Raw genomic sequence first — 25,014 nt, 5'->3', positions numbered from 1 at the left:
CCCCCCCGCCCCAGCTTTGCTCCTCCCCCCTCCTCCTCCTCTTGATTCTGATTGGTGGAGGCCTTGTCACGGAGGCCCCTCCCTCAGCGGGTCTGGAGCGCCCATGGGAGAGAGTCGGCCTCACACGAGGGAAGACGGGGAACAGCAGGTTGAGGGTCAGGCTGCAAACTGAAAGTATGAGCCTGCTGTCGAGGGTGGGGGGGGCCTGGACAGAGGGATGGACTGGGGGGGGGATGGGAGGAGGGTGTTCTGCATGCTTTCCCAGTGCAGCCACGATTGCCTGTTTATCTAAGAGTGTAGTTACAGCAATTGATGTTATTCTTACGACTGCCAGCTGCTTGGACAATAATTTTCCAGGAGCCGCTGCCAGTAAAGGCAGGGAGGAGAGACGCGTTCTGGAATCTTTCCACGAATCCTTGCGCTGGACGGGATTGTGTCTGAAAGCCGTCCCCCTGCCTGCCTGCCTGCCTGCCCGCCCGCCCCGTCTGTCGTCTCTCTCTTTCTCTTCGCTACTGACGGCTGCCCCTCTTCTGCGTCTCGCCCTGCCCCAGGGCCGTCAGAAGCTGGCGCGGTTCAACGCCCGGGAGTTCGCCACGCTGATCATCGACATCCTGAGCGACGCCAAGAGGCGGCAGCATGGCAAGGGCCTGAGCAGCCCCACTGGTGAGGGGGGCCACGGGGGCAAAGGTTACCTGCGGGTGGGTGGGGGGTCCTGCTCTGGTAACAGGTTGTTGGGTTGTCCGGGCTGTGCAGATCACTTGGACTTGGGGCTCCGTAACCACGGCGACGCAGATGACCAGCATGACTACGACAGCGTAGCGTCGGACGAGGACACGGACCAGGAGCTGCTCCGCAGCAACAACGCGGGCCGGAACAACCGGGCCAAGGTGAGCAGAACCGCCGGGTATTGGGCCGCGACCCCCGAGAGAGCAGCCGAGAGGGACAGCAGAGGGAAATGTGGAGAAAGAGCTCCTCCAGGATGTGCGTGTCCAGGCTTCGGAGCTGCCTGTGGCAGGGCGCTGTGCCCCGCTGTGGTCTGAGAGCCACGCTCCCATCATCCCGGCTCCTCCCAGCCCGTCCCAGCATGCCTTGCAGGGAGCCGACCGCCCCATACCTCAGCTGTGATGTCAGTGGTTATTCTGGGACCTGACTGCATGCTTTGTTCTGCTGTGGCTGTCGAGGGGGTGGGGTGTGGGAGTTGGAGGGGCTGTCTTTCCTAGCCCTGGTCCGGGCAAACGGCAGCTAATTATCTTCAACTTTTTACTGTCGTGCTTATGAAACGAGCAGAATCTTGTATTTCACGTTAGAGCGTTGTGGCACCATACTGATCAAAACCGCGGGAGCGGCAGAACAGGTTTGAATGATAATTGCACATTATAGACCTGTTTATGAAAAAAATGAGACTTTGTGAAAGAAACTGCCAGCACTCTGCCCCGGACAGACATGGTCCTGCTGTTGGCCTCTGCACCCTGTCTCACGGTGAGTGTCCACGTAGTCAGAGGACACATCCAGCAGGACCCCGAGTGTCTTGTATGTCTCAGATTGGTGCTCCTCTTGTTATCTTTCTGGTTTGCATGTTTACTCAAGAACCACTGTCTGTGACACATATCCCTCTTCTCTCCCCTCCACTCTGCCCTACAATTGAATTCAGTTCAAGCTTTATCGACCCATTTCAGGGAAATTTGCTTCCCGGCACACTTGCAACATAACACAAGGACAGACAAAATTTTACCCACCAAGACGTCAGTGCAACAGTGTTACTGCAAGATAAGGGTGAAGTTAGTTGAGCTAGATTGTTGGGAAGCTTTCTTTGCTACCCTCTGTAGAGGAAATTCAAGGTGATTTAATTTGCCCCAGTTAATTTGCTATTTATTTTGAGTAATTTTTATAGCCTATTACCATCAGCAGTACTGATGTTACCAAACCAGCATGTGAGACAGTGTGTTAAGACCCTTTCAATAAGTGTGCCCACGCTCTTCTACAAGCCTGCCTGCTTGCTCTGTGCCTTCATCTCTCCTCTTCCTCTCCCTGCCTCGCGTCCTCTCTTCCTCTTCCTCCTCTCCCTGCCTTGCGTCCTCTCTTCCTCTTCCTCCTCTCCCTGCCTCGCGTCCTCTCTTCCTCTTCCTCCTCTCCCTGCCTCGCGCCCTCTCTTCCTCTCTCCTCTTCCTCCTCTCCCTGCCTTGCGCCCTCTCTTCCTCTCTCCCCTTCCTCTTCCTCTCCCTTCGGCCTTGCGCTCTAAATCCTGCGTCTCTTCCATCTCCGCGCTGTCTCCTCCAGAGTATGGACTCCTCCGACCTGTCCGACGGCCCCATCACCCTGCAGGAGTACCTGGAGGTGAAGAAGGCCCTGGCTGCCTCCGAAGCCAAAGTTCAGCAGCTGATGAAGGTCAACAACAACCTGAGTGAGGAGCTGCGTCGCCTGCAGAAAGAGGTAGGGGGGCGCCAGTGAGTCTGCAGTCCTTCAAAATATACAGAAAAATCAGTAGACGGGAATTATTTCAGTCCACTTAAGCACAGCATATTCTTAGTGTGCTACATGCAGATAGTTCAGAGAACACTATTACCATTTTGAGAGTCTAAAGATCAGTCAGTTTGGGGAAAAATCAGAGAATTATGGGATGGTGTTTTTTTCCCCCATTGTGTGTCTAGAACCATTTTATTTTATCCCCATGCCATTGGCGCCACTGGTTTGTGACTTTGTTTCCCTCAGTGCCATCATTCTGTGCTGTGTGCTGTGTGTTCAGCTCAGTTCTCTTTCCTGCCCCCCCATCCCCCTGTCCTGTGTCTCCCCCGGACCACGTCCCCAGACAGCCCTGTCAGGGGCCGAGGGCTCCTTGCTCCCCAGTTTTAAAGGACGTGCCTTCATGCTCTCTCCAGGTACAGGACAGTGTTTGGTGGAGGGGGTGGGCTGTGCTAATGACACTATTCACTGTCCTCCTGTGCAACAGAGCTCGTTTACCCAGAGCTTCTCGGAAGAGGGAAAGACAGGAATGTGAACTCAAAGCACAGCAATCGGGGATGAGAGCTGGTGCTCAAAGCTTTACAAAGGGACTCGATGGGTGTGCTGTCACCTTCCACGTGCATTACAGATTGCAGTATGAGTGCAGTCAGCTCACAGCGCATAGACTGAGGAGTAACGCTACACGCCACCAGTGGCTCCAGAGCTGGGTGCTCTCGGCCCTTCTGTTGTAAGAACACGTCTTCATGGTGTGAAATTGAGCACCAGGGTCAGGCGTGTAACCTGAGATTCTGGCTTGTAGCCTGCTGGTGTCCAGGTGCCACTTATTGCTGCACAGACTGTTCTGCCTGACCTGGGAGATAAAGCATAACAGGGTTTTACCGCAGTCGCCTTGATCACCCCCCTTCTCCTGTAGATCACCCGGATGCAGACGGAGAACAGCGCCATGCGGGGCCAGGCGGGGGGGGTGCCGGCAGCGGGGCCGGGGCTCGGCTCGGGCGAGCGCGCGGAGTCGACGGGGGCCCCGCCCCCTCGGCGCGACCGGCAGGCCTTCTCCATGTACGAGCCGGGCGCCCCCCCCAAGCCCTTCGGCCCAGCCATGGACGCGCTGGCGGGCCGCCTGCAGCCCCTGGGCCCCAGCGTAAGTGTGCTGCTGCTGCTGCTGCCCCCTGTTGCTCACGCCGCGCAGCCGCACCCGCTTACACAGCTAACGGCATGGGCTACTAACGCCAGCACTGCTGCTAACCTCGGGCTGCACTCCGGGAGGCGGGTCGGGCCGCACTTTCTCCAGCTGATCTGTACAACACACAGGGTGCAGATGTGTATGTGTGGCTTGTATACTCGGAGCTCCTCATGTTCTACCGCTCACGAATACCTGTGGTAGCCGATCTGCAGAGTATGTCCGTGTGTATATATATACATAAAGTATATATACAGATGTTTTGCATCCTGAGCACTGGAAGCAGTCCACATCACAGAGATCTGCCTGGGTCAGCACAAGGGTATAGACATGGGGTCCCAACTCACTGCAATGTGGCTCACTAACCACCAGGTGGCATGCCAGAGCTCGTCACTCACAAGTAACTCCCCCCTTCACAGACGCTATCGGTGCGGTTACAGACGCAGGGGTTGTGAAGAGTTGTTTTCGGAAGGTTGGCAGCTACCTGCAACATGAAGAAAAACAAAATAAGCCACTAATTCTCATATCTGCAGTGGGGAGGCACAGGGGTTCTTGATTGGAGGTGTCTGGGTCTGTAACCGAGAGACAGTGTTTGTTTTCTATGTGTGTGTACTGTTCGTGGACTCTCTCCATACAGCATCAGTCCGATACGGGCTTGGGGTGGGGGTTACTTTCCGATGGAGGATTCCAGTCTGGAGCCCCTTCACAGGGACAAGAGAAGCGCTGTCTCCATCCTGCATGGAGCGCAGTGCTTTCTCTTCCCCCGCTGTTCTCCAGCTGTCTTCCTCTGCGTTTCCCTTGCCTTGGAGTGCTGTTCCACTCTTGTTTTCCTTGATCTCGTCTCCTCCGTTCTGCCCCTCTCATTCCAGGTGCGGAAGGGCGTGTCCACAGGCCCCTCCCCCTACAGCGGACTTCACCATCTGGGGGCGTCCGAGGGGGGCAGATACCTGGTGAGAGGTCTTCCTGCCCACGCTGCCTGGTTCAGCCCCTTTTTCTTCTTCCTCCTGTATTTCCGCCTCCTCTCTCTGTCACGCCACCACCCATCTTCAGTAATAATTTTGTAGCACTTTTCATGTCATATCAAGATGCTTCACAATAAAACCATAGAACAACAGAGACACATACACAAGTATATTCAGTTCAGCAGAATTTGTTTTAATGTAAAAGTGCTGATTGCCTTGCAGTGAATCAGGCTCCTCTTTGCCCTCTCTCCTACTCTTATTCTTCACCTGTGGCCTTATTCTTCAAGCATTAATTCCACTTCCCACTGTCTCTGCTTACCCACTGCTCCCATGTCCCTCCACTGCTTGCTTTCTCCTCCCACCTCTCGTCTCCCTGCCCCGGGCCACTCCCACCTCTCTTGTCTCCCCGCCCAGGCCACTCCCTTATTCTCATTCTTTCCCATCTCTTCCAGGCTCCCAAGGGGGAGAAGCACGGCAGTGGGACAGACAGTGACTATGACAACACCCAAGCCCACGATTCCTCACTCAGGTGAGTGATGCCCCAGGGGGCGCAGTGATCGGGCGGAGCCTGTGCCCACAGTGTGATCTCCAGGCTGCCTTTAGAAAGTGGAGGTGTATAGAACTGCTCTTCTCCACCAAGGTGAATGCATGATGGTAGCTGGATTGCGAACAAGCTTTGTAATTAGTAGCGAATGTTAGTTAGCTCATAAAATGCAGTTGCCTTCAACACAGTCTGAAACAACAGATATGGATTAGTTATTTTAGAGTGCCCGTGCACTCGGTCACTGCTCACAGTATTTCTTTAACGTGGAAATGGAAGACCATGACAGCTCCAGATTGCTTCACCAGCTACACTGGTGTCGCCTGTGTTGGCAGCGTTTCGGAGTCGCGCCTGGCGCGGGGGGGCGAGGAGGAGGCCCGCGCGGAGACGGACGAGGGCGACAGCGAGCCTGACCCCACCCTGCCCTGCACCGAGGACGTCATCCTCAAGACCGAGCAGGTCACCAAGAACATCCAGGAGCTGCTGAGAGCCGCGCAGGAGTTCAAACACGACAGGTACTGCCTGACAGCAGGACAGGTGAATTATAACACAGGGAGACCACAGGACAGCACCACACTTGCCTAACTGCCACACTGTATCATGGACCGATTACAATAGACTCGTACTCATAAAGAATCTTTTTTCTCTTCCTTAAGACCCCATAATGAATAGCAACTACAAAACAAACACACAAAAAACACTTTGACAATGAGAGCACATAAACAAAGCGCTGCTGCCTCCCGGCGTCCTTAACCACAATGCCTGGCGCCCGCGCAGAAACACACAGCCGTTGGGTGGGGCTGAATTCAATCTTGGCTGCTGAATTCTTGGCCAGAATCGGTCTCGAAGTTCGGATAAGCGAAATTTTGTTCTTATAACGAATGACAAGCTGCAAATTCTTCACGTTCGGATGAGCAAAAAAATCCATGTACCGAACGTTCTTATACCGGGGTACGAGTGTACCTGTGTCCTGCAATGGTAGAACATAAGAGATTGCAAAGCCAGTAGATCCCACTGTAGTTTCGAGTGTGGAGGGGCTGCAGGGCAGGTGTTTCTCACCAGGGTGGTACTGGAGCAGCACAGGAAACTGCCCGACAGGCTCAAACAGGACACCACTTGACTACACGAAACAGGCGCGGTCTGGCAGTGTTGTGTCGCGGTGATGGGGCTGCGGTAGAGGGGGGAGTCAGGCAGGCTGCTGGAGAAAGACGGTGACTCTCCGTGTCCTTGCCCGCAGCTTCGTGCCCTGCTCGGAGAAGATCCACTCCGCCGTCACCGAGATGGCGTCCCTCTTTCCCAAGGTGAGAAGCCTCTTCCTGTCCTGGCTCGGGGCAGTGCGGCCGCTCTCCGTGCGCGTGTCCGTACTAACGCCCCGCTGTCTCCCCCCCCCCAGCGCCCGGCCCTGGACGCGGTGCGCTGCTCCCTGCGCCTGCTCAGCGCCAGCGCGCTGCGGCTGCAGAGCGAGTGCCGGAAGACGGTGCCGCCGGAACCGGGAGCGGCGGTGGACTACCAGCTCCTCACCCAGCAGGTCATACAGTGCGCCTACGACATCGCCAAGGCAGCCAAACAGCTGGTGACCATCACCACCCGCGAGAAGAAACAGTGAGGGGCGGTGGGGGGGGGGAGGGGACGAGGGGGGGAAAGGTGACCTGCCAGGCTGGGAGAGGCGGTGGCTGAGCAGCCAGACAGAGAGAGGCTGACTGAGCACAGGGGGGAAGGGGGAGCAGAAGAGGACCAGGCAGGAGTCAACAGAGCTGTAGCTTTTGACAAGACTGAAAGGATCAGGAGAGGAGAAGGGGACTCCGACCCTGCGGTTGAGAGAGCAAGAGGAGGGGGAGGAGAAAGAGGAGAGGCGGGGAGCAGGGGAGGGGCAGGCTGGCCCCTCCCTCCTTCTCTGTCTCTGGAAGCCACACCCACTGTCTTCGCAAGCCCCTCCCCACCGAACACCCCGCCCCCTGGGGCTGCCACGGCAACCGTCCGGCTGCGGCGTTCCCGCGGCAGTCTGGCCAGACTCCCCTGCGGCCCGCGCGGTCACTACTGCTCGCCCGTTTGCAGCCCAGTCCTCAGATGGACGGCGTGGGATGACAGGAGACCTCGAGGCCGCAGTCCTGCAGGAGCTCCGGCTGCCGTTTCCGTCGTCATGGAAACGGGGCCTAGGTTTTGTTTTTTTTTGGGTTGACCTGTTGTACCTCTTGGCACTAAAGTCCATAACTTAAAACACTGGAATTATTTTTACATTTTTTATCATTAGTATTCTCGTTGAGTTATTTTCAAATGTTATTTGGTCTCCTTTGTGAAGGGGCAGTTTTAAATCTTGTGAACGCTCCGTGTTCATTTTCACGGCAGCACACACGATGCCGTACCACACGTGTGCACAAACGCACCGACTGCGGCTGCCTGTCCCAGGGACACCTTCCCTCTGCTTGACTCCCTGTGCAGGGAAGTAGCTCAGACTCCCATTGCACAGCACAGTGACCTATTTCAGGTTTCTGTGTACCCAGACTCCCTGTGCAGGATGATTCACGTTTGTTCCTTTTGTCTTGAGTAACTTTACACCGAAGCATGTGGTCAAATACAATGAAATATATTGCTTTTGTGCTTCATTAGTGTAATGACGTAACATAACAACAGTAGCTCAAAGTAAAATCTGGAATGGAACAAACTGCTGTGCAGCCGGAGTCGACTCGGTTCCCTTGCTGGCGGTTTGCTGGGTGTTGACGGGTTCCCTTGCGGTGCCGGTGAGTTCCCCGAGTGAAACAGCCGGGCACGGCGGGGCTCCGCGCTCACGGTCCCGCGGGCCAGGGTGCGAGAGACTGCCCTGGTGCAGGGGGCAGCGAGGGCGTCGGGTGAAGCTCAGGGCCACGTGGGTGCCAGCGCCTCTTCATCGAGGGCGGCGGTCCGGGGTTCTGACCCGCTTCGGCAGCAGGTGAAACCACCTGAGGGGGCGGGCAAGCAGGATGATTCTGGCCAATTCATTCGCTTTTCGGCTTCCTGGGGGGGCCGCCAGCTGGCAGAACCTGAAATGGATCGGTTCCGCGTAGCGGGAGTCGGTATCCCCGGGCTCTGGCTGGTTTTCCTTCACGGGGGTCGGATCATAAACAACGTGATGATTCAGGCATGCTCGTTAAAAAAAAAAAATGATTCTGCAGTTTTGACCCTGTAGAACTGCTACGGGAACAGCTGTCCTGCGGGATGAAGGGTGAGAGAGATTCTCCTGTTCCTGATGGTTGTTGATCAGGGTTCTGCTCGTGCGGCACGTGACAGGAAGTGCTCCTGCAGCCTGTTACTTTCTCTATTTATTTTGTCTGGACCGGAGCTGTGACGGATCTTGGGTGGGGGTCTCGCAGACTCGCCCAATGAGGGCTTTGCGATCCTTCGCTATGTGCAGAAAGCGAGGCATCTTTATTATCATTATGACAATCGAAGCCTTAAGTTATTCTAGAGAGCCTGAGAGAGATCCCCACTACCCTGTCCGAATCGGTTCTATCAGCGTTGCCGCCGTGTTGCTGGTGGGTCGGGTAATTGCAGCTTCCTTTGTGGTTGGCATCCTGTGGCTGGCAGGTCAGGACAGGTCGGTGCCCCCGGGCTGCTGGGTCAAGAGAGTCCGAGACGCCTCGCACTGTGCCCACTGGCGACAGATGCTGCCAGGCTCGGAGGCAGCCTGGCCCGGCTCCTCTCTCCTCATGCTTTCCAGACGAGCTGAGGAGCTCTGTGGCAAAGGCCACATTCTTCATTCAAAATTAATTTTCTAGAGCAGAAGGTTCAGGCATATTAAAATGTAAGCAACATCGTGGGTTCTCGGTGATCAGCTGGAAGCGTGCCGTGGGGGCGCTGGGCCAGGTTTCTCTAGTTCCTCCTCTTCTCTCCCTGTGGGTGCTCTGGAATGCTTGCTGTGCCTCTGTGGGTCATTTTTCTTCACCTGCATCACACGTTGGGGATCCTGTAACCTTGCTTCTTCTGTAGTCGAGATGGCAGGGGGTCCGTGTCCACTGGGACAAAGTGGACGCTGGGGAGCCCCACACACTCTCTCGCAGCTCTCCCTCTCTCGCAGCTGCCCGGCGCGTGGTGCCGCAGTGTGGCCCGGGCCCAGGAAGCACAGGCTCAGCCCAGGGCACCCCTCTGCGGGCTGGGGGTGTGGGGTAGGCCTGGGCGCAACCACCGTCCAAGTAGGGCTGCCCCCCTCGTGTCACAGGGCTGTTTCCAAGAGCCTTCCTGTGAACTCTTCTTTTTTTTGTCGGCATTTTGCAGTTACAGCCTTGCAAAGACGGGATTTGTACTGCTAAGAGTTTTCCAGAATCGGAGAACCGAGAGCACAAGAGGCGTGTTTGTAGGAGAAACGGGTCACATTTGAAAGATGTTTTTGTTTCCCGACTCTTAAGTTCCGATTTTCTCCAAGCCTGGTTTCTGGGGCGCGTCAGCGGAAGGCTCGTGTGTCCTGTGCTGCTGCTGCTGTTCCTGTACAGGTGACAGCAGGGGCCGAGCAGGTCTGTCCCACAGGACCTGGGGGTCAGGCTGTGCCCTGGCCTGCCTGGACACTGGACACTGGTGCTCCAGCGCGGTGGGTCAGTGCTACGGGGAGGAGCACTCGGACCCCAGCCCAGGCTCAGCTCATGCCCGTACCGCCGCTGGCACACAGCTCTGTGCTCCAGGCAGGTGCGGCCGAGTCCGTGGCCTCTCGTTCTGCAGTTCTGGGACGGTCCTGGGGAGGGGGGTGTTTTTGGAGCAGTGTAACTTGGTTTATATTCGTGTTCGTTAAAATCTTTGTAAAGCTGGGCTCCTGTGTTCCGAGCTCTGGTATATGGCCCACTTTTGGCACCAGGATGGCAGGCACTTGACACTCCGAGGAACCCAGCTCCACACAGGGATGAGTTATCCCCGGCTGCTCCTGGAGCCTGTCCGGGAGCAGGATTCCTCTCCCTGGGCCTGAGGGAGCTGCAGCTGCAATTACCCCGAAAGGCACAGCATACGGCAGCTGTCCCAGCTCCTCCCTGCAGTGCGCCACTGCTTTCCCGATGCCCCATTCCCACTGCCGCACCCGAGCAGAGAAAGAGTGCCTACGTCCCTCTGTGCTGTGCCTGCGTCGTCTTATTAGATCTGCACCTCCTCACCGGGGAGAGTTTGCCTTTCTGGACAAGAGGAGCTACATCTGACCTGGGGCAAATGCGTCTGAAAAGCCCCATTCGTATTGAGCTATTGAGAACTTACTGGGAAAAAAGCACAGGGACATGTAAAGGGGTTGGGTCTTGCCCTCCTCCCCAGTGCAGGAGTGAGGGGTCCTCGGTGTGTCTCATAGCCAGCTGTGCTGGACTCCGCTGGGCCTGGGCGCCGTGACCAATGACCGCACCAGAATAACGTTGCTGAATACTCTGCTTACTCTACACATTTTTCTGCAAGGGTTAGTGATATGTCAGCTGTATGGCCTGTAATGCTTAACTGTGTGCCAACAGCCACCTCACTGCCTAGTGCTCAGAGCCGAGCGCCCACGTTCACAGCAGAGCCCCACGCTGCCTGGGCTGTGATCCACAGGGCGGGTGTGGCTGTGGGGACGAACAGCCAGCCTTGTGCATGCGCACGTGCACGTCTGTATGTGCCAAAGGTCACGTGACCTTTCGTCTCCATCGCAGGGGTGGTCACATGGTGTCTGCTGTGGTGCCCAGCGCGGTCATGTGACCTTTGTTGCACATGCACACTAAATCCCTTGACCTTCACTGTACAGTAGAGGTCGTACACCATTGCCAATACTGCATCGACTGTGGAGGTTCAGTGAGGGGGGAGGGGGGGGAGAGATGTTTAAAAAAAACTGCAAGAGTGAAACTGTAAAAAAAAAGATATTAAATCATAAAGGAAACTCATAAATTGTACATTTGTAATAAATAACACTGTAATTGTCCTACCTGCTATGTGTGGTTCTGGTCTGTGTGCATGTGTGTATGTTGGGGGTGAATGGAGATGAATGCAGACTGCTGTATAGTTACTGTCTGTAGGCTTGCAGTGATGCTGCTTGAGCAAGATAGAGCCCTGCTCTTTAGAGTGGGGACACCTCATGCCCTCCACCTGCACAGGGGAACCCCACATCCTGAGGCACGTGACCCCCTAAAAACACTCGTGCATGGCTGGAGGAACAGAGCAGTTCTCTTCCTTTACCAGCTCTGCACTGGAGGTAAGAGTTGCTCAGAACACTGCTGAGCTCCCTAGAGTTCCCCTGAAGTTGGTTTTCGCACGCAGGGGAGATTGGTGCAGAGAGCTCCTCGTTAAGCAATTAAAAAGAAATGCCCACCAGCGTCATTCGTCAACAACAGCTTTAATAGAAAAGTGCTGGTAAAGGCCATGAACAAACAGTGCAGGAAGGTTCAGGAACACGAGTGTTGCTCTGTGGCTGGAGACCCACCAGTCTGCCAGCTCACCCCTCCACCCCTCGCTCTTTCCTCAGTCACCCCTAAAAACCTGCCACCCCCCAGGCGCCTGGAGGGAGGCGGAAATCGTTCCAACTGCAATATCAACAGCTAAAGTTTAGACTTCGTGCCTTGAGTCACAACGTGTCTAAGCTTTTTACACTGTACACCACACATATATGATCCCCTCCCTTATATCTACACATAAAACATCAGTCATAAAACATTCCCTTTAAAAGCTGAGAAGCTGCACACACACACAGTGATTAGTTCCCAGCCCTGACACTCACCACCACCCCCAAACCCTCTTCAGGACTGCCAGCTGTCGGTGAGCAGCTGTTCCAAGGCCCAGTGCATGATGGAACCCTTCAGACAGGGGCTCTCCTATCTGAGCAGCCAGGGTCGGCAGCTCCACAGCCCTTCGACGGACACAAATGCTGCCAAAACACAACTTAAAAAAACATACACCCTGCACACACCACTGCGTTTTGCACAGCTGACATCTGCACGTAGCGAAACACCCAGTAATGACTGGGACACTCCCTGCACACAGCTGGGAATCACTCAAGGATATGTCCGGGAGCAGTTTCTTCGATTAACTCTAGTATGTGGGCATTCCTGCTGGGATGCTTCTGAGAGCTCCTGAGTGACCGGATGGAATTCCCCCAGCAGCCCCGGAGGGGGCACCCCTGCACGCCGACAGGGTTGACAACTGCGGTATGAAAACTTGCACGCGCACGTTCACACAGTCAGCCGGCACACTGACCAGCTGAAGACCCCAGACCTCACCAAGCCGGACGCTCCAGAGGCAAGAAGGGAGAGAGTCGGGATTCTCCCCGGAGACTGTTCCTGCTGGGCCTCCGCCCGCACGGGCTGAAGCAGCACTTTCTGGGGCTCCGCCACCCCGCCGCCGAGGTCAGACCACCTGGAGTCCGCTGAGCTGGTCCCGTCCCACGAGCAGACCCCCGGCCGCACCGTCCCCCACACAAGAGCGGTCCGCGGTCCGTGGGGTCAGCTCGGCGCGCCGAGCTCGCCCGCCCTCAGCTGGACTCCTCGCTGCTGGAGGGGGGCAGGAGCGCGCTGTCCTCCCTGCGGCTCTGCGTGGCCCTCCTCTTCCTCCGCCCCCCCATCTTCAGCCGCCTCCGGATCACGTCTGCAACAGAGGAGCACAGGCAGTGAGGCCGCGCGGCGCCCTCCCACGGCTCCCCAGCAGGGGGCGCTCCCGCGGCCTACCTGCCACGCTGTCGTAGCCGGCCTGGGAGTCCTGCCAGTACAGGCTGGGCGCGCGCTGCCAGTGCCTGTAGAGCCGGGTGTGCAGCACGGCCAGCGTCAGCAGCGCCAGCAGGAAGCCCAGCGCCGCCGCGGCCCAGGCGGCCTCCTCCGTGCGCGGGGTGGGCGGCCGCAGCCCCAGCCTGGCGCCCCTCGCGGGGCCCCTCTGTTCTCCGCACTCGCAGGGCGCCGGGGTGCAGCCTGGGGTGTCGCTGCCCCCCCCCTTCCTCTCCCCTGCCTTTTCCAGTTCACCTCCTCCTCCTGCTAGAGTTCCTCCAGGCTCCTCTCCCCTCTTGGTCCCTCCTTCCTCCTCGGCAGCCCCTGCAGGCTTTGCAGTTCTGTGTTTTGGCCTCTGGGTGGCGCTAACAATGCTGCCATTCCCCGGGTGCTCAGTTTCACTGGCTGCCGCACTGCCCGGGTCTCTCCCCCCAGGCTTGCCCTGTACGGGACCAGGGAACTTGCTGTTCCCGATTTCTCTCTTCCTCCTCCTCTTCCTCCTGTCCCAGCCCGATCTCTCCTCCCTCTGCTGGCCAGAGTGCATGTCCTTCTTCTTCCACGCCAGCAGGGGGCGCACCGCCCTGAACCAGTGACTCCCAGTCTGGGAGAGAGAGAGAGAGAGGAGCTTGTGAAGAATTACAGGCACCAGGGCTCCAAGATGTCTCTGACCCACAGCAGCAGAAACATACGCATGGATGTGAAAAGGTATTTGATTTGCTTCCCACGCTTGCAGATACCGGACGCCACACACGCTCTCCTCTCACCTGCAGGCTGGCCGGGGGACACGCCCCGCCCAGGCCACCTGTCCGCGGGCCGGCCGCCCGCAACAGCATCAGGCTGTACCGCCCACTGCGCCCCATCGGCCAATCCCGTGCACGCGGCACATTCCGCCGCAGCCAATCGGAAGCCTCCGGCAGGGTCACATGGGACATCTCCAGCGTGCGGCCCCAGGAGACGATGGCAAGAGGCTGAGGGGGGAGAAAGGCGCACTGAGCCACGGAGTTCCTGTTCGTTGGGTGTTCTGTAGTTTCTAGCTCCTATGACGACAGTGCCCCAGCTACAACTGGAAGTTGATGCTACGCAATCCAGGTGTTAGACAACTTTATCAAATTGGGATATTTTCTTCCTTGATTTAAGGTGTTTCTGCCACAGAACATTATTTTAAGATGCAACCACAGTTACAGTATTTCTTAATCTGGCTGAAACAATGAGTAAGGAGATGATGTGAGATTGTCGCAGTGCTTCAGCAGCTCCGACGGCTCCAGGCCTGTCAGCTCTCAGTGAAATGGAGCAGGCAGAGAGCTCTCTGGAGATCTGTTCTGGTACAGAAACCAGACCAGTTCTGTTACCACATCTTTTAGCTTTCGGTTTCAGTCATCTGTGCAAGTGTGCTCATGCTTAACTCCACATCTGCACATGACCCCCAAAGTGCAATCAGCAGGGTGACCCCAGGCAGTGACCCGGTCGGTGCGGTGACCTCAGATGCTGTACCCCCAGTGTGACCAGCGCCACGACCCCAGAGTGCGATCGGCGGGCCGACCCCGGGCGGTGTGCTGTACTCACGCGCTCTGGGCTCAGGCCTGCGAAGGGCGTGATGATGTGTCTGCACACGCAGGCGCGCGCCAGGGCCGCCAGCGGGGCACGCAGGGAGGCAGGGGCGCAGGGGTGGTACAGGAACACAACCCCTCCATGCTGAGAGGAGACACGACAGAGAGGGGCAGTTAGAAATCTGAGTTCTCTGCCATGTGTACCCCCCCCCTCCAGCACTGCCCCCACAAACAGATACAACTTGGACACCCTGATCAACACCCGTCAACACAGAGTCCCGCTCCCATCTGAGAGGTTAGATGCTGTCTGTGCTGCAACAGGGCAGAGTCTGCACAGCCAGGGCAGAGGAGAGAGAAGCAGGGCGGAGTCTGCGCAGCCAGTGCGCAGGAGAGAGAAGCAGGGCGGAGTCTGCGCAGCCAGTGCGCAGGAGAGAGAAGCAGGGCGGAGTCTGCACAGCCAGTGCGCAGGAGAGAGAAGCAGGGCGGAGTCTGCACAGCCAGGGCAGAGGAGAGACAAGCAGGGCGGAGTCTGTGCAGTAGGTGTGCAGGAGAGAGAAGCAGGGCGGAGTCTGCGCAGCCAGGGCAGAGGAGAGAGAAGCAGGGTGGAGTCTGCGCAGCCAGTGCGCAGGAGAGAGAAGCAGGGTGGAGTCTGTGCAGCCAGTGCGCAGGAGAGAGAAGCAGGGCGGAGTCTGCGCAGCCAGGGCAGAGGAGAGACAAGCAGGGCGGAGTCTGCACAGCCAGGGCAGAGGAGAGAGAAGCAGGGTGGAGTCTGCGCAGCCAGTGCGCAGGAGAGAGAAGCAGGGCGGAGTCTGCACAGCCAGTGCGCAGGAGAGAGAAGCAGGGCGGAGTCTGTGCAGTAGGTGTGCAGGAGAGAGAAGCAGGGCGGAGTCTGCGCAGCCAGGGCAGAGGAGAGAGAAGCAGGGTGGAGTCTGCACAGCCAGTGCGCAGGAGAGAGAAGCAGGGCGGAGTCTGCACAGCCAGGGCAGAGGAGAGACAAGCAGGGCGGAGTCTGCACAGCCAGGGCAGAGGAGAGAGAAGCAGGGCGGAGTCTGCACAGCCAGGGCAGAGGAGAGACAAGCAGGGCGGAGTCTGCACAGCCAGGGCAGAGGAGAGACAAGCAGGGCGGAGTCTGCACAGCCAGGGCAGAGGAGAGACAAGCAGGGCGGAGTCTGCACAGCCAGTGCGCAGGAGAGAGAAGCAGGGCGGAGTCTGCACAGCCAGGGCAGAGGAGAGGGAAGCAGGGCGGAGTCTGCGCAGCCGGGGCGCAGGAGAGAGAAGCAGGGCGGAGTCTGCACAGCCAGTGCGCAGGAGAGAGAAGCAGGGCGGAGTCTGCGCAGCCGGGGCAGAGGAGAGAGAAGCAGGGCGGAGTCTGCGCAGCCGGTGCGCAGGAGAGACAAGCAGGGCGGAGTCTGCGCAGCCGGGGCAGAGGAGAGAGAAGCAGGGCGGAGTCTGCGCAGCCGGTGCGCAGGACAGACAAGCAGGGCAGAGTGTGGTGAGCTGGCAGATCCAGTCCTTGTGGGGGGGGGCAGGGTGGTCTTACCTTCAGGTTGTGCACCCAGCGCTGGGGGGGGCAGTACAGGTACTCCCCATACTGAGCCCACATGGGGCGGTGCGGCCCACTGCGGCGAGAGAGACAGAGAGCATCAGATTGGCGAAGACTCCCGGGTCTCTTATCGACCTGACATTGCAGCAGTGACACTGGCTGAGCACTTCACTCACCGTGAGACCACTCCAGGCTCAGCCAAGCCTTCTGGCAGATGTAGGCCTGCATGGGGCACCTAATACTACCGGTTCAAGGTGCTCAGACAGGGAGCTGAGCCAGTCCAGCACCAGTGAGGTGAAAACGCCACTGTGGAGCCTGGCTCTCCGACAGCTGGCACCCGAGACCCGCAGTGGGCCAGCCTGCCCTCAGAAGCGCCGGCCGTGTCCGAACACCCCTGGCGTGTCCGAATTCGCAGTGGGCATCAACGGCCCTGGGGCGCACGCGGAGAGGGTGGCTCACCTGCTGGGGATGGTCTGGTTGTAGAGGATCGGCGTGTCCGTGCAGACGCGCTCTGCCCGCTGTTGGCACACAGGAACGAGATATTTAGAGCCTGGAACGTCCCAGCGCAGGGGAAGAGCCAGCTGGCGGGGGAGGGGATGTGCAGTCCGTTAGTGTGTCCACAGGAACGGGGGGGTGCAGGGTTTAGGGGGGCTCTTACCTGCTCCTGGTGCCGCGTGGCGATGCTCGGCAGCTTCTGTGAGAAGAAAGAGCCCCGCTTAGAGCTGAGCGGCAGGATGCCCACACCCCCCTGGACCCCCGTACGACACCTGATGGAGCCTCCGGGTTCACAGCCGTACCCCCCACCTCCCCCGTCCCCAGTTCACACCCCTGGAGGCGAGGGGGCAGGCAGCTGCGCCCAGCTCTGTGCCGAACCGCAGCGACACGCAGACTGGCGCGGCCGTATTACCTGCGCAGGGGGCAGCCAGGTGGGGCCGGGACACAGGTACTCAGAGCGGTGGGGCAGGTCGACCTCCAGGAGGCGCTGTCGGACACACATGGGATTCCACTGTTAACGCTGCCACTGCAACAACCTTTCCCATGTGTATAACTAACCCTTATATACTGTGCACACAAGACCTATACTGCACCAAACACCTGCAAAACATTCCTTTTCATCTGTGGAATTGTACTGAGAGCTACCGAGACTCTTTTTACACCTTATCAGAGCCAGACAAGAGTCCTGCTGGCCCCCGTCACTGGCTCTGTAGTTCACTCAGCAGGGCGTGTGCACAGGGCAGGAGGACTGTGTGTCTCTCCGCTCAGCTGGAACCAGTGTCACAGCGATGGCGTTATGACCTCTGAGGACAGGGCTCTTCCAGTCTGCTGTCCTGCTGCACGCGGCTATATTGACCGTCTCATAATCAATTTAAACAATTGGAGAGCTGGCGGAGTCCGGTACCCGCGTCGGCACAATCACAGGAGCTGAGCTTCTCGTTTACTGTGAAAACGTGCAACTCAGACCGCGGGACACAGAGTCCAGCACGGACTCCTGGCGACCCTGCTCTCTGGGCACGCCCTAGACTCTGTTTAGTGAAGGGTTAACAGCGTAAAACCGTTTAGCCCCCTTCTTCAACATCACTTTTTCCACGATGAATTCCCCAGTATCGTACCTAACTGTACCAGTACAGACAACACAGTCACATCGACCTGCATCCCTTCTACACACACGATGCTCTTGGCCGTCTCCTGATGCCTGGGGGCGCGTCTCAGAATCCACACAACCCCCACCTCTGTGCCCTCCCCCCGGTGAAAAGATTTAAAACCATCGTTCACCCTCTCTGCAATCTTACTCAAAATAACTTTCAGCTCCTGAAATAGTGTTGTCCTGAACTCTTTGTGTTTGTTGTTGGCGATGACCGTTTTTGTCGAGTTTTTATGTTGCGATCTGCCGCAGAACAGCTTTCCTGCCGAGGACGGGGGCAGCCCGAACAGCGAGACGGCAGACGACATGGGGGACCCTCGGCACGCGTGGTATTGGGGTTTCTGCAGTCGCGTGACGTGATTTCCACTGTGCCCAGTTACAGCCGTGTCCCCCTGGCGTGGGCCAGCAGCGAGAGCGCGCTCTTACCTGGCCATCGTCACAGCCGTCCCACGGCGCAGCAGCGACACGACCCAGCGACACCAGCAGCACCCAGACCGGCACCGCCCCGCGCAGACACATCACACACACAGCCAAGCTGGAGAGAGTTAAAAACAGCAATAAAATCGCTCTCTTAAAACTTAGGTCAGACGTCAAGAGCAACCGATCCGATCCGAACGCCAACTCGGGCTGCCTCCCGGGTCTGCGTCGCGCAACAGCAGGGGTGCGAGAGAGCCCTGCTTCAGCACGCTCCTCACGGAGCCCACGAAACTTTTACAGCCTGTACATTAACACCTGGGCAACTTTTCCAAAACACCGCTCCGGTTCCGCCTCGACAGGGAGTTTAAAATGCGCCTCTGTTGTCCAGTCGAACTTGTTTCCACGTCCTTTTAAAAGCCCTGCTGGGACGTCAGACCCGAGCGGTGAAGTGCTCATCCCCGCTGCCGGCCGGACAGTCCGCGTCCCCGTCCCTGTCTCTGCCCCGTCCTGGCTGCGGGATTGCGGACGAAGTCCCACAGCCATCCGCTCTACAGCGCCTCCGCAGGGCCAAAACACACGGCGGCGCGGCGAAGCGAGAAACTCGGGGGGGGGGGGCGAGAGCCGCGCGGGACACGTGATCCCGTCCCCACCCAGCACGGGCTTGGGGTGCGGGGCACCCCCAAAATCGCTCAGCCCCCAACACGGAGGTGTCGTTCATATTTGAGTCGAATTTTGGTCAGGCTGCAAACTCCAGGGGCCAAAGCGCCTGGGCCTGTAAAACGTGATCTGTTATCTATCTGGTTTACACTAAAACTTCGCATCTGCGGTTTTCAGACAGTATTTCATGGTGTCGACTGTGATTTATACCACGAAGTTAAGCTAACATCCTCATCTGCTTGCGGTGATTTTTTGTTTCAACTAAACCACTATTTCATCATTTCTTTTTGAAATGCATGAGTCATCGAAAACAAGGTACTTCTGCTGTGGGGAGTATCGGCACTGGCCGCTTATCACTCGGGTAAATGTAACAGCTGCACGCACTGCCTCCGCGCATGCGCCTCCATCCCCAGACAGTCGCCGTAAAGGCAAACTGCGCCTGCGCGGAGGACGGCGGCACAAGAATGATTACGTCATTTTTCCTACCCGAATTCCTGCGCGCAGGACCGTGGAGGTGACTTCATCAGAGAGGCAGCGAGCGATGGTCTGCTGTTCCCGCAGGGAGCTCGTTACTCGACATGTTTTACTGCTTAGCCGCTTGCTAACCGTAATTAAGAGCTGTAAAATTTTTGTAGTAACAATAGCTCTGTGTGATAATTACAAAATGCGACGGAATCACTTAAGAAGTCGTACTAGAAGGCGTTTTTATACACATATAGACTGACAGACGTTAAAAACACAGCAAATAATATCGCTTCCAGTCGTTTTCCTGCCTCGCAATTTAGGTAGAGAAGGTGAGGTAGCTTCTGCAGGTCCCCTCTGTCTGCAGTGTTGTTGAGGAGTAACATACAGCCTACCCTGTCTCTCCGGCTCAGTGACCCATTCCTCACCAGCCTGTATCGATCTGCCCCACTCTGGTCACCCCCTCGTTCTCACCTGGCATGGGCACAGCTGGGAGCATGGGCTCCCCCCACGGGCCATGGAGAGGGGCTCCTGTCCCTGCACCCCCATGCACACAGGCCACAGAGAGGGGCCCCCATCACTGTACCCCCCACCCCCACGGGCCATGGAGAGGGGCTCCTGTCCCTGTACCCCCATGCACAGGGGCCATGGAGAGGGGCCCCTGTCCCTGCACCCCCACCCCCACGGGCAGGGCACTTCCCTGTGTCTCATTACCCCCTGCCCCGGCGGCTGCCCTCTGCCCCACACCTGGAGGCCTGAGTGCTTGGTAACAGGCTGAAGCAGAAGTGGGGAAACTAGAACTACAGCTTACATTCTTGAATGCCTCAGTGGTTGAAGACCGGGAAGAGTCAGTCCTCTGGGAGGTGGCCTGACCGATCAGCACGAGGGAGTTCTGATTGGCTGCTGCCCCAGCGACACGGCCCTTGTCCAGCGGTGTGTTTGTTCTGGAGTCGCTGTGTCACTCCCTCCGTGTCATCGGCCCCGGCAGCCGCTCCGATCAGGAACGCAGGGAGGTGAGAGCGGAGCGGGGATCAGGGATCGACGGTCTGTAGCACCGCGCTGAAGGAGACTGCAGGAGGACTTCATGTCGCCTGGTCAGTGCAGCTTCTTACATATCTGGGACTTTCACAGGTAGAGCAATATGATCCAAACCTCTTCCCCATATCTCAGTTTGCGTCCTATGTTTTTATCCTTCAGGAGGGGTCTTTTACCCCCCAAGTGAGAGCATACGGTTTCAGGTCGTTGAGAAATCTCGGCGATGTTTTCTCAAGCGGTCCTGCTGGATAAGCAACAGGCACGGGTCCTGGGCTCAGCTCTGAGGGGGGCCGTGCACTCGGGGCTCCTGTGTGATTGAGCAGCAGGAGGGCTGGGCGTGGCTCTGGGCTCTGGACTGGTCCGGCCCGGTGGGACAGAAAGAACCGGACATAAAGGATTCAGCACAGCGAGCAGCAGGAACAGAACCCCAGGCCCTCAGCCAGCCTCACTCTCCCTCCTCGTGCCTGCCTGCTGCAATGTGGGAATCCGCGGTATTCCTGCTCCCGGTGCTGGTGCTCCTGAGCTCGGCTCTCCTCCTGAAACTGGTGTGGAACTCGGCCTCTGCTGTCCTGTGGCAGCTGGGCCTGGGCCTGTGGGCCCGGTTGCGGACCCGGCTGGGGCTCCCGCAGGCCCACTCGGATCGGCCCCAGCTGATCTGCAAGCCCTCGGCCCTGGCGCGCTTTCTCCTGCGGCACTGCGGCGCCCTGGCGTGGCCCATGCTGACCCCCTGGCCCTGGGGCGACCCTCACGTCCAGACGCTGCACAGCTTGGCCTGGCCAGCAGGGGGCGCCGCAGGCAGGGTGGATTTCGCCCGAGAGCACCTGGAGCTGCGGGACGGCGGCATCGTGGCTCTGGACTGGGCAGTGGCGGCGCCAGGGGGCAGCAGCAGCAGAGCCCCGCCAGCCTCGGCCTGTCCCCCCATCCTCATCGTCATCCCCAACTCCTGTGGCAGGCGCACCCTCCACCTCCTGCTGCTGTGCAGGCTGGCCCTGGCTCAAGGGTTCTACCCCGTGGTCTTCAACCGCAGGGGGCAGGGGGGCTGCCCCTTGGTCACCCCAGTGCTGCAGCCATTCGGGGACCCCTCCGACCTGATGGAGGCCGTGTCCTACATCCGGTGCCGGCACCCGTCCTCGTCTCTGCTGGCCGTGAGCGAGGGCTCGGGCTCGGGGCTCCTGCTGTCCTACCTGGGGGAGTGCGGCTCCTCCTCCTACCTCGCCGCCGCGGCCTGCCTGTCGCCCATCTTCCTCGGGCAGCAGTGGTTCGAGACGCCCCTCCCGGCCCTCTACAGACTGGGCCTGCTGCTGTACCAGAAGCTGCAGATCAGCAGGTAAGAGCAGAGCCTGGATCGACACCACCCCACTCTCCTTCTGCTATGCTGGTTTAATAAGACAGACCTGTTCTTAATTACTATATATTCTTGTTTTCCACACTTTGTAAATTTTGTAGAACATTTAGCTCTACAGCAGCAGGGTGTTGTGGGTTCTGGGCTCGATTCAGACTTGGGCACCTTTTGTTTGGAGTCTGCATGTTCTCCCCATGTCCACATGGGATTCCTCCCTCCTCCCCCAGGCACAGAGGCTCAGTTAATTGGCATCTCCGAAATGCTCCCTTGTGCGGTGATGGGCTGTCCCGTGCAGGGTGCAGTCCTGCCTTGTGCCCCATGCCTGCTGTAGAGGCCAAGCCAGTGGTGGACAATGGGTGGCTGTGTGGCTCAGGACGTTTGAACAAGATTTGTCAGGAAAGGTACCCTCCTTCTTCAGCAGTGACTGAAAACGAAGCCACCGTCACAAGTGGAGCGTCAGTGTTGCGCTGGCCTGGAGCAGCTTAGATTTCTCTGAGCGCAGTTGAGCCGAGGGTATGGTCAGCCAGCAGGTTCCGTTTTTTTAAGGCGAGATAATTCTCTTTTGCACACGCACCGTGATCCGTAACAGTTGACTCATTTACCATTTTCCACGTTCATTTTTACAATTACTCGTTCGTTTTTACATGCCCACCCAGTCTGGAATCGGCCGTTTGTTCAACCGCACTGGGGCCAGGAGTACAGGCTGTGCGTTTCCTGGGTTCCGAGAGGAGCGCTCCCGGTGGGAGCAGGCCCAGCTGCTTCCCTGCCTGTGCCCGCAGTGGTGCTCTTGCCCACGCTTCCCGGAGCCCAGCTGAGCACTTTCTCCCCCCTGCAGGTACAGTACCGCTCTCGGTGCGGTGATGGATGTGGAGCGGCTGCTGCGCTGCTCATCGCTGCGGGAGTTTGAGGAGATCCAGTTCTGCTCGGGGGGCCCCGGGGGAAAGGGAAAGCCCCCCTCTCCGGACTGGGAGGCGTACTGGGAACGGAACGAGCCGCTGCGGGACGTGGATGAGGTGGCCGTGCCAGTGCTGTGTCTGTGCAGCTGGGACGACCCCGTAAGGGGAGACCCCCGTACCTCCCTGCCCCTTGACCTCTTCCAGACCAGCCCCTACTTCCTGTTGGCGCTGACGGGGCGCGGCGGGCACTGCGGCCTAAGGGGCGGGCGGGACGGCAGCGCGTGCTGGAGCCACTCCGCCGTGCTGGAGTACTTCCGGGTCGTGGGCGAGTTCCTGCAGGGGGAGGAGAGGGGACGAGATGCAGGTCAGCTGCCGCGACACAGGACCAGCACGCTGTGGACACGGCGCCGCAGGGGAACCCTGCTGAGGAGAGACAGACACTCCCCCCCGGCCACCGCTCAGCTTCCCGAGGAGCTGTTCCAGTGGCAGCGCTCCTACACGCGCTGACCCGGAGGGGCGGCGAGGCGAGACGAGGGGGCTCCCCGCTGCGGTACGACCCGGATCTGTCCAGGACTGCCGCGAAGACAACAGCCAGACGACACAGGACCTGGAAATGGCCGTCAGTCGATACAGGGCTCCAGGACGTGACGAGCTGTGCCAGCTGAAACACGGACAGAGGTCAAGCCTCCTCCTGTTTTTTTTTGCTGTGCCGAGGGAAAAAAATGGAGACAAGCAGCTTTCCCTACCTATTGATTCCTTATTTACATTTCAAAAAGGAATCCTGCGACTGATCCCTAGCTCCCCATTTGTTTAAACAGTACATTAATACATCACTCATTGCTCTTCTACCCTTCTGTCAGGGCAGCGACATGGGAACCCCAGGCTTTCAGAGCTGCTCTTTTCCATACAACACAGAACGGAAGAGAAGAAAGGTGATTTACTGCACCAGTGTAAAGGTGGTGACCTCAGGGCTGTACTGAGGGGTTAGACGAGCTGCTTCTACACTGGCAGGCTGTAAAGCCGTGGTACCCATTGCCCAGAGACAACAAACAGGAGAGTTGTCAACACTGGAGACCATGTGCTGTTAAAATATTGGTGAGGTCGAATCGAGAATGTTTTATGGCTCTTTTAGTTAGCCTGCATCAGTTCTATATAATATGTAACAGCACAATGAGCAGCCAAGCGCAGGACTTCTCAAATCTTTGTCTTCATGGTCCTTCATGGTTTCCCTGGTGGTTGTTACCACTGGATTAAAGCAGAGATCAAAGTCACGTCAGTGTGCATCACTTAGTCGTGTCACCAACAATTCAAACCACAAGTGAGGAGCCCGAGATGAGTCAGCTGTGTTCAAACGAAGGAGCGTGACGCCAGTGCAGCAGGCTGGGGGAAGTACACACTCACATTGAGGCCCACAGACTACACAAAGGCCCCGCTGGAGCTGTCTGCTCACTCCCCAGAACATCTCAGGCAGCCTCTCCAGGCCAGGAAAACATCAGGCAGAGCCATTTGTACTAAAATTACTTTATTACAGTTGATTCTTTGTCCAGTATCCTCCGTGAATACGAAGGAGTAATTACAAACAAAATATTACATGACCCTAAAGTTGTTGTTTTTTCCTCTGTCGCTTTAATTCACTTATTTTATTTTTGTAATCCTCTTTCCGACATTCAGTAACAGATTCACAATCTATACATTTAATACAGGTTATAATATGGGCTGTAATGTTATGTTGAACCAGGAAAAAAAAATAAATGGCAGAATACTGACAAATACACTGTACAGAACTAAATTCCCCTGCCCCCCTTTCTGCCCAAAAAGCACTCCCCCCCCCAACACCCCCCCTCCATTGGCGGAAAAGGTAGGTAAGGATTCCAGAGCAGCACCACAGACAGGAACCACAGCAGGGGCGTTTGGCCAATCAGTAGGCGGGATTTCACCTACAATACTGGGGTACAGTCTCATTGAAAATGTCCTGGCGTTCCTGACTCGGAAACGTCTAGTGTTTCAGCTGCTGAAGGAAGAGGCCCTGACGGCTCCAACTGGCCCAATGTCAGACTGAAGGGAAGGCAGTGCTAACATCATACACTTCACTGAGCTGCTTTCAGGCCTGTCAGCTTTGATTAGGAAAGTGACTCTTGGAAACGCTGGCCACCTCATTATTTCATCCAACAAAAACGATAGGATGCAACAGCATCAATCAAAGCAGAGGTCTGATACTCGGAGTGCCCTGCCTTTCGCCAGGCTAACACCGCCTTGCACTGCAGAGCCTATTCAGAACCTGCATTAACCTCAATCAGCCTAGGAATGGAGTCGTATCCACATGATGGCGCTAAATTGTAACCATCAGTAAAATGCACTTGTCTAAAAAGGTTGTTTTTAAAGTGCTTGGCTCTTGAGCAGCTACATATTTCTATATAGAAACCGTTGGCTCAGTGGATTGTAGAGGAAGCTACCGTTAAAAATGTCTAATTTTACTAAATAACTGTAGTCATTTTAAAACCTTTGGGCACAAGCTAATCACCCCACCACATGCAAAAGGGAAGCATTTAATTTGCTATTAAATAGAGCATGTTCGTCTGCTAGAGCTGCACTCTGCCACTCTACAGGGACAGTCCAATAGTCCTGTGCTCTTAGTCTAGGGAAGGCTGCAAATATTCACCTGTCTCAGTCTCCTC

At 57.3% G+C, this 25,014-nt stretch overlaps 3 protein-coding genes across 4 annotated transcripts in view; 2 read left to right on the top strand and 1 right to left on the bottom strand.

The window, feature by feature from the left end:
- Window positions 1-8,279, top strand: part of git1 (G protein-coupled receptor kinase interacting ArfGAP 1) — a 31,862-nt gene extending 23,583 nt beyond the window's left edge. Inside the window, exons 12-20 of one of the 2 annotated variants that reach the window (XM_088906680.1) lie at window positions 552-663; window positions 754-887; window positions 2,278-2,430; window positions 3,374-3,598; window positions 4,507-4,587; window positions 5,052-5,128; window positions 5,476-5,655; window positions 6,378-6,441; window positions 6,534-8,279. In XM_088906680.1, the coding sequence (XP_088762806.1) occupies window positions 552-663; window positions 754-887; window positions 2,278-2,430; window positions 3,374-3,598; window positions 4,507-4,587; window positions 5,052-5,128; window positions 5,476-5,655; window positions 6,378-6,441; window positions 6,534-6,746 (1,239 nt within the window). In that variant the 3' untranslated portion in view covers window positions 6,747-8,279. Of the gene's footprint in view, window positions 1-551; window positions 664-753; window positions 888-2,277; window positions 2,431-3,373; window positions 3,599-4,506; window positions 4,588-5,051; window positions 5,129-5,448; window positions 5,656-6,377; window positions 6,442-6,533 lie in introns of both variants that reach the window. The other variant, XM_088906679.1, reaches the window with a different exon arrangement.
- Window positions 8,280-11,425: 3,146 nt separating this feature from the next.
- Window positions 11,426-18,239, bottom strand: tp53i13 (tumor protein p53 inducible protein 13). Its single transcript, XM_088906688.1, has 9 exons — window positions 17,957-18,239; window positions 16,796-16,870; window positions 16,547-16,582; window positions 16,348-16,406; window positions 15,886-15,964; window positions 14,362-14,490; window positions 13,563-13,766; window positions 12,766-13,399; window positions 11,426-12,685 (listed from the first exon to the last, which is right to left on the bottom strand). Exons 1-9 carry the CDS (start codon window positions 18,047-18,049, stop codon window positions 12,573-12,575), a joined length of 1,422 nt encoding a protein of 473 aa, XP_088762814.1. The 5' UTR covers window positions 18,050-18,239; the 3' UTR covers window positions 11,426-12,572.
- Window positions 18,240-20,397: 2,158 nt separating this feature from the next.
- Window positions 20,398-22,935, top strand: LOC148814406 (protein ABHD15). The gene is made up of 2 exons (XM_088906689.1): window positions 20,398-21,428; window positions 22,279-22,935. Exons 1-2 carry the CDS (start codon window positions 20,578-20,580, stop codon window positions 22,844-22,846), a joined length of 1,419 nt encoding a protein of 472 aa, XP_088762815.1. The 5' UTR covers window positions 20,398-20,577; the 3' UTR covers window positions 22,847-22,935.
- Window positions 22,936-25,014: the final 2,079 nt, after the last annotated feature.

Source organism: Atractosteus spatula, chromosome 27, assembly GCF_055471065.1.
Source record: "Atractosteus spatula isolate fAtrSpa1 chromosome 27, fAtrSpa1.hap1, whole genome shotgun sequence".
Lineage (NCBI taxonomy): Eukaryota > Metazoa > Chordata > Actinopteri > Semionotiformes > Lepisosteidae > Atractosteus > Atractosteus spatula.
Note: the sequence above shows the minus strand (reverse complement) of the source record. Positions and strands in the feature narration are given on the sequence as shown.